This window comes from Maniola hyperantus, chromosome 13 (assembly GCF_902806685.2).
Source record: "Maniola hyperantus chromosome 13, iAphHyp1.2, whole genome shotgun sequence".
Classification (NCBI taxonomy): Eukaryota; Metazoa; Arthropoda; class Insecta; order Lepidoptera; family Nymphalidae; genus Maniola; species Maniola hyperantus.
Window position 1 is genome coordinate 3,196,542 of NC_048548.1, and position 7,808 is coordinate 3,204,349.

A 7,808-nucleotide genomic window follows, 5' to 3' on the forward strand; every position below is an offset into this window, starting at 1 on the left:
GGTAGGGGGGCCCCGATAACCAGCCTCATTTATATACTCCGGGGCCCTCGTCCGCCAACATTCCACGAAGTGGGCTCGAGCTGAGGTGTCGTACAGCATAAACAAGGCTGTGCAATAGCGATATTAATTTATTTATTTAATAGGACTATTTAAATTAAAGTAAGTTTATCACATGTGCATCTTAAGTGATTAGTGCCTAGTTGTAGTGTTTTGTGAAGATCAAGTGTAATTAGTGAGTGCGGTCAGTGACACGGAGCCGGGTGACGCCGGTCGGGATACCGGGAACGCCGGTTGCGGTAGGGCGTGGTCGAGATATTCCGCTAATTGCGAATCATTTGCAATACTACTGCAGTGGTTTGATATCAATATCAAATCTCAAAAGAAAGTAACCTAAGTGAAACGCGCGCTCGACTTTTACCGCCCGTCTCCGTGTCGCGCCTCACGCCACGTCCCCGGAGTAGCCTCGCGCAGACAAAGCCTTATATGGCCCGCCACTCCATCGCCCACTTAGTGCGGCGTGGGTGATCTCAACTCGAGCTATTTATGGTCTTGTAGTATTGATTTTAGTGATGACTAGACCCCATCTAATGAAAGTTAACCATCAATCCAGTTTCGTGTTTAGTTGGTCTATTATCGTGTAGCTAATAGAGTGTTTGTTGTTTTCCAGAGTAAATCACAATGTGCGACGAGGAAGTAGCCGCGCTGGTGGTGGACAACGGGTCCGGTATGTGCAAGGCCGGCTTCGCGGGCGACGACGCGCCGCGCGCCGTGTTCCCGTCCATCGTGGGCCGCCCGCGCCACCAGGGCGTGATGGTGGGCATGGGCCAGAAGGACTCGTACGTGGGCGACGAGGCCCAGAGCAAGAGAGGCATCCTCACCCTCAAGTACCCCATCGAGCACGGCATCGTCACCAACTGGGACGACATGGAGAAGATCTGGCACCACACGTTCTACAACGAGCTGCGAGTGGCGCCCGAGGAGCACCCCGTGCTGCTCACCGAGGCGCCGCTCAACCCCAAGGCCAACAGAGAGAAGATGACGCAGATCATGTTCGAGACGTTCAACACGCCCGCCATGTACGTGGCCATCCAGGCCGTGCTGTCGCTGTACGCGTCCGGGCGCACCACCGGCATCGTGCTGGACTCCGGCGACGGCGTGTCGCACACGGTGCCCATCTACGAGGGCTACGCGCTGCCGCACGCCATCCTGCGGCTGGACCTGGCCGGCCGCGACCTCACGGACTACCTGATGAAGATCCTCACGGAGCGCGGCTACTCGTTCACGACCACCGCCGAGAGAGAGATCGTGCGCGACATCAAGGAGAAGCTCTGCTACGTCGCGCTCGACTTCGAGCAGGAGATGGCCACCGCCGCCTCCAGCAGCTCGCTGGAGAAGTCGTACGAGCTGCCCGACGGACAGGTCATCACCATCGGCAACGAGAGGTTCCGTTGCCCGGAGGCTCTCTTCCAGCCCTCGTTCCTGGGGATGGAGGCGTGCGGCATCCACGAGACCACCTACAACAGCATCATGAAGTGTGACGTCGACATCCGTAAGGACCTGTACGCCAACACAGTATTGTCCGGCGGTACCACCATGTACCCTGGAATCGCCGACCGAATGCAGAAAGAAATCACCGCCCTAGCCCCATCGACAATGAAAATTAAAATTATCGCACCCCCGGAGAGGAAGTACTCCGTATGGATCGGAGGCTCCATCCTCGCGTCCCTATCGACCTTCCAGCAGATGTGGATCTCGAAACAGGAGTACGACGAGTCTGGCCCCTCGATCGTGCACAGGAAGTGCTTCTAAGCGCGCCGCGCTCGCTGCCACCAAGCGGCTCGCGGCCCGGCCGGTCCCGCGGCCGGCTGCTCAACTCAGGCTTGTAATCTCCGTTAATTTAATTGTACGTAAGATATTATTGTAATTAAATCGTAATAGTGACGGCAGGACGGAGCGCGGCGCCGCGGGCGCGCCTCGGCCGCCGCCCGAGGTACTGCACTCGCCAAAGGATCTTTTGTAATCTCATGAATGATGATTGTATGTGCTGAAACGGATAAGACTACTTTCTTACTAGGTCATTTATAAATTATAAAATATAATAAAAAATAAGAAAAAAAATCTGAAAAATTTAACCTGTCTTTCTTTTCACCTTGACCGTATATTATCGAAGCACTTGCATTGGGATAACAGTGCAGTGGGAGCAATGCTCGACATTGACCCATGTACCGAAATAGATCGGTACGGGAGGGCGTGTAGGTTCCAAAAATAGTACGACGCACGCCGCATAGGTACACTTATTCTGCCATGTGTGGTGCTCTGCTCTGAATTTATTAAATTCTAGGGCTTCCATTATTTCAGTACGTAACACATTCCAGATACAGAAAGTTGTTCTGTAATCGGAGTTCGCATTACTTATTCAAAATTTTTTCAATAGAAATTCCTAAATTATGGTTTTTTTTTTTTCAAGGGTACGTGGGTACGAAAATATCAGGTAGGTAGGTACCCTAAGTACTGGTTGGCTTTCTATTACAAAACCAGTAGAAGCCAACAACTGTACCATACGATTTTTGTTACTGTTGGTATCAGAAAAAACAACCTTGAACCTGCGCAGTGGGTGAATCGATCTATTTGGAGGTACGAGGACATCCTACAAGCTATGCTGATTCCTAGTTCGTACATAATAAATGGGTTTAGCTCAGATTATAATAAGTATACCTACCGGTTTAGCCCATTTCCGTTAAAAGCATGTAGGTAGGTATCTTTTTTGCCTACAAGACGAGAGATCTTTAATCGTATCCCATGCATATGTATGTAGTAACGGAAATGAATAAACTTTCATTTCGTAGTCCGTGTTGTAAAGGTGCGCACAGACACGCGAGCTATGAGCACACGAGTTGAGTCTAATATCTACTCGTGTGCTATATGAGCGTGAGCTCATTGAGTCGCTCATAGTGATTAGTGAGTATGTCAAAACAGAGCGAGCGACCTTTATCAGATACCACCACCACGTTACGTTTGTGCGCCGCGCCGTTCAACTTGATCCACGTACACATTTGTCTGAATGAATGCACTGCCTGTTACATTGAATTGAAGCGGAGCGCAGAGGATCGTTGCCTGAGCGATCGCTTCTTTTCAGCAATTGAAGCGGTTAATTAGCAGTAAACAAGACACTCCATGGTTGTTTGGGCGGCCGAACATTAAGAGGTATCCCGTATCCTACACCTGAGCGACTCATGAGCCGTTCAGCTCTCATGTACCTATGTACAGTGTACACCTGCGGTGCGAGCTGAGTTACGTCAATTTCAACTTGATCCATGAATCAAGTCGGAAGTCGGCACTTGGTTCGCGTGGCGCGGCGGAACGTCCACTCAGAATTGGAGCCACTCAACTCATAGGTGTGGATCCTCCTTAGGAGGCGGGGCGCGCACTGCGGTGCGGCGAGTTTTAAAATCCGTAAATTTGAATTTAAATCAAGTAAAATCCGGTGCGGAATTAATTCGGAAAAAACGTACGGAAAATAGCTGCCGTAGGTATACCTTCGTCTTATTAAGATGCCATGGCTGCTAGAGCATTACACACTGAGTCAAAACAAGCCAATGTGCACCAAAGCGCAGGACTGTACATTTTCCCACTATAAACAAAATAGAAAGAGAGTGCAGGTATTTATAAATGACAACCACAGTTTTAAGTTTTATATATAAGTTTATTTCGGAACATGATTAAAAGTACCTTTGCAGTTAAAAAATTCATCGATATTTTATAAAATGTAGTTCATTAAAATAAGGTTAAAATGTAGTTAAAATCTGTGACTTGGTATACAATAAAATAAATAAATAAAAGAATTTACACAAGGACTCACAAGTCACTATTACATAATTCATTTGTTTTGTAAGAAAATTATAAGTAAAAATACGAATTGAGGCGTTGGCGAACAAAACGGTGACACTTCTGATTATAGTACCTACTTCTTTTTCTTTAATTCGGACGGACTTTACTTTTAGGCAATACAATACAAGTCTGAACTCAATTCTCAAACTTGACATTGGTCTTAAACTTAGCCCCAAGTTCATGGTTTCGATTACTGAACTCATTTCCAACCAAAACAGCCCAAAACTGTGCTAAAATTGAGTCCAAAGTTAATGATTACGACCAAAACGGTACAATTACAGTAAACTTTCATTCGGTTTTTTGCTCCTGTAAAATTTAATTCCGTGCAATTACACCATTTTGTTCGCCCACTCCTCAAGTGTGACTGAATCTAAAACAAAATCAGTCTGAATTTTAATACACAATTATTTACATAGTATAGCCATGGCCGATTCCATATTTTTCATTTCTGCGAAAATAGACTACGACGGATGTTTCTACAAATAAAGAAATTTAATTTGATGACCTACTCTTAGAAAACTGAAAATATTACAATTTCAAGAGATGTTGCCTGCTTTTTTTAGTCTTTAAAATGTTGGCAACCCTATACTATGATACTATTCAATATGTTACTATTGAGGTCATAGTTAGTTGAAAAGTTAATTTTTGTATAGTCACAATTTTGATATAAATCGTAAAAACATTTAAAAAAAACATGGTCATTGTTAGTATTTTTTTTTTGTTGAAAAAAGTGTATAAAACTTTTTAGAAACTGAAAACGTAAAAATACTTTGTAGAAACTGAGAAAATGAATCTTCACTTTTTAGAAACAGAAAATGAATCTTCAGTTTTTGTAACTGAAAAAAATATAGTCACTTTTATAGAAACTGAAAGGACAAGAAATGAAAAAACAATATTAGATACAAAGTTAGTGGTAACTTGTTAACTAAAAAGAAATCTTAGAACTAATGAATTTATCAATAATATCTAAACAAGGCATTTGCAAAATTGGTAAAATAAATAAACAAGCTGCCTGAAGGTTTCCCTTTCCACCTTTTGAAAACAAAATTTAAGATGCTTTTTGAAAACTGTTTTATATGCAGTTTGCCTATAGGTATACTCTATCCGCGCAAATAAGTTAGTATAGCTCTCTCTCTGTTTCGTAATCCCATACAAATGATAGAGACAAAAATCTCAGTGGGCGCTAACCATTTTGAGCCACCAATCTATCACGAATGAAATTTAGAATTGGATAGAATAATGTTTATTCGAGGTATCATATACATGGTGTAGGCAATATCGTCCTGTCCAGCAGTGCAACACCTCGAACAGGTAGGCCACTCAGCTTGTGTTGAGACGTCTGGCCCCTCAGACACAAACCTATGACAAATATGAAGGTACCAGACGCCCCAACGCTGATCTTTCTCATTAATTTTCGAATGTTTTTTGAAAACATTTTCAATTGAATTTCGAATGTTTTTGAAAAACATGTTTTGTGATTGCTTAGTGGTTCAAAATGGTTAGCGCCCTTTGCCTCTATCATTTGTATGGAGTTACGGAACAGAGAGACACTATATTAACTTTTTCCGCAGATGGAGTATAGTAACGAAAATAAATTCATTATGAAAGTATTAGAAAAAAGTAAAACTAATTGTGCAAAAGCGAAAAAAAAACTCTAAAATAAACCTCAAAACTTAACCTAAATTTTGAAAATTCAAATTAGCACGGACGATGGGCTTCCTTTAAAACTATATTAGTTTGAGACAAAACACTTAAGTGTAGCTTGGCATATTTACTAACTTCTAAACTGGACTAGTTCCTTCATTAACCTAAATTAAAATATAACAAGGACCAATCAGCCAAAGTTTTTTGTTTGAGAAATTATCATGCAACATTATTTCAACTAATCAAGACCCACGGCCAGTCAAGCCAACTTAAGTCTAATAACCGCCGTACTCAGAGTCGCTTAATCGTTACTTAAGATTGAGTTAAACGAGACAGCTATATCTCTCACATAAATCTGTCTCGTTTTAACTCAATCTTAAGTAACGATTAGCTACTCTTGAGTACGGCGTTATGACAGCTTTTTAAATAAGAACGGCGACGCACTGGCAGAATCATTTCAAGCTGCTTTCAACCACCGCATAACTCAGAAACTATCAGAAACTTTAAGACTAGATTTAATTTCTTTTACATGTACCCGTGACAAGTTTTAAGTTTCTTGAAATTTCAGAAAAAAAGAAATTATTAGCTTAAATTTTGCATACTTGGCAATTATTACATCTTTGCCACGTTGTCATGATATGCATTCCGAACCAGTGGTAAATTAAACTAGTTAACGATTCAAAAGCACTTGTAATAAGTCTACTTGAATAAAATATATTCTACTCTATTTTATTCTATGGCAATTTCTCGATCAGTGAAATAAAATCTCTATAATATAAAAATGAATCACTAAATGTGTTGCTCATCGCAAATCTCGAGAACAACTGAACCGATTACGCTAATTCTTTTTGTATAATATTCCTTGAAGTACGAGGATGGTTCTTACGGAGAGAAAAATTTAAAAAATTTGAAGGCGGAACGAAGTTCGCCAGGGTAGCTAATAAAAATTAACACACAAAATATAACTAGGCTCAATGATCCTTGTCTTACGCATTTCAAAACGCTAAAATATTAACAATTAAAATCTTAATTAAATACTTAGTTACAATTAAAAACATTAAAATCTACATTAAAATATAAAAAGTACTCAGAACTAAGCGTATAACAGGTTTTGTGCGGTATCTATAGCCGGGCAATGATTCGAAGTTGTTATCATAAGCTGAACAAAATATTGTAAGGATCAAGGAATATTGGGGCAGACTCGACGCGTCTACGTTTTCTCTAAAATGTTCCTACGTTTACTGAACTTTATCTCTAGTACATATTGAACAAAGTATGAAGAATACTTTGTTAACCACGTACCAAATTAAAAAAATACCACCGACACGTGATTTTGCGGCCAATTAGTCATGATTAGGATATCATATTATATCCTATCTTTGAAATACGCTACCTGAACATAAATTACATTGTAGTTACATACGTTTTAATTTGTGTCACTGGTCACTTTGACATGGTAGTGTAAGTTTCTAGAAAAATGACATTAGAGTATAGTGTTATTTTTCTAGATTTTTCTGCTACATTCAGCACAATAATTATTTTGCAGAGATCAATACACTTCGTAACCATTTAGAAAAGACGTTTGCATTGCTTGGAGTCTGATTTCTGTTTTAATTAAACATTGAATTATCACTCGAAATATTAATGAATACTAAAAGACACAAACTAATGTTGTAAATTCTACCTGTATAACTTATATTGTTTTCAAATATAAAATTCTAACAACTGTAAAATTTCACTCACTGTTAAAGGTAAAAATATGTGTTTCTGGTCAAAATGTTTGTACTGCTTTAAGTAATAAGTAAGGATCATTTTTAATGCAACCAATCTAATTATCTTCATAACTAACTTAAGTAAGATAATTAGGTTGGTTGCATTTTGCCCCATAGTTGCAATTGCCTCGCTGGACTAAATTTCTTTTTGAGATTTTTCTTGTATTTTGAACATTCAATTTCCTATTACATTTTAAAATTGAGACTTTTTACAACGTAACACTAAACCTAAGGTTCCGTCAGTAAAATGTACACTTAGTCAATGTTTTGTTTCAAGTAAATTAAGTGTCCTTTTGTTCAATAACTACTACATACAACACACAATTCTCAACTTAGTCTCTAAGTAAATACTAAAATTTAAGTCAACACTCAGATTTTGTACTTTAGACCATTAAAATTAAACATAGTTCGCAATTTTAAGGCCACATCAGTATGATATAATATCCTAGGAATGTTCTACCTGTTACATTAAACACAATTTTGTATTGCAGCCGGACGTTTCAT

At 40.1% G+C, this 7,808-nt stretch overlaps 1 protein-coding gene across 1 annotated transcript; it reads left to right on the top strand.

Moving 5' to 3' along the window:
- Positions 1 to 2,132, top strand: LOC117987771 (actin-5C). The gene is made up of 2 exons (XM_034974821.2): positions 1 to 159; positions 668 to 2,132. Exon 2 carries the CDS (start codon positions 679 to 681, stop codon positions 1,807 to 1,809), a length of 1,131 nt encoding a protein of 376 aa, XP_034830712.1. The 5' UTR covers positions 1 to 159; positions 668 to 678; the 3' UTR covers positions 1,810 to 2,132.
- The last annotated feature ends 5,676 nt before the right edge of the window (positions 2,133 to 7,808 follow it).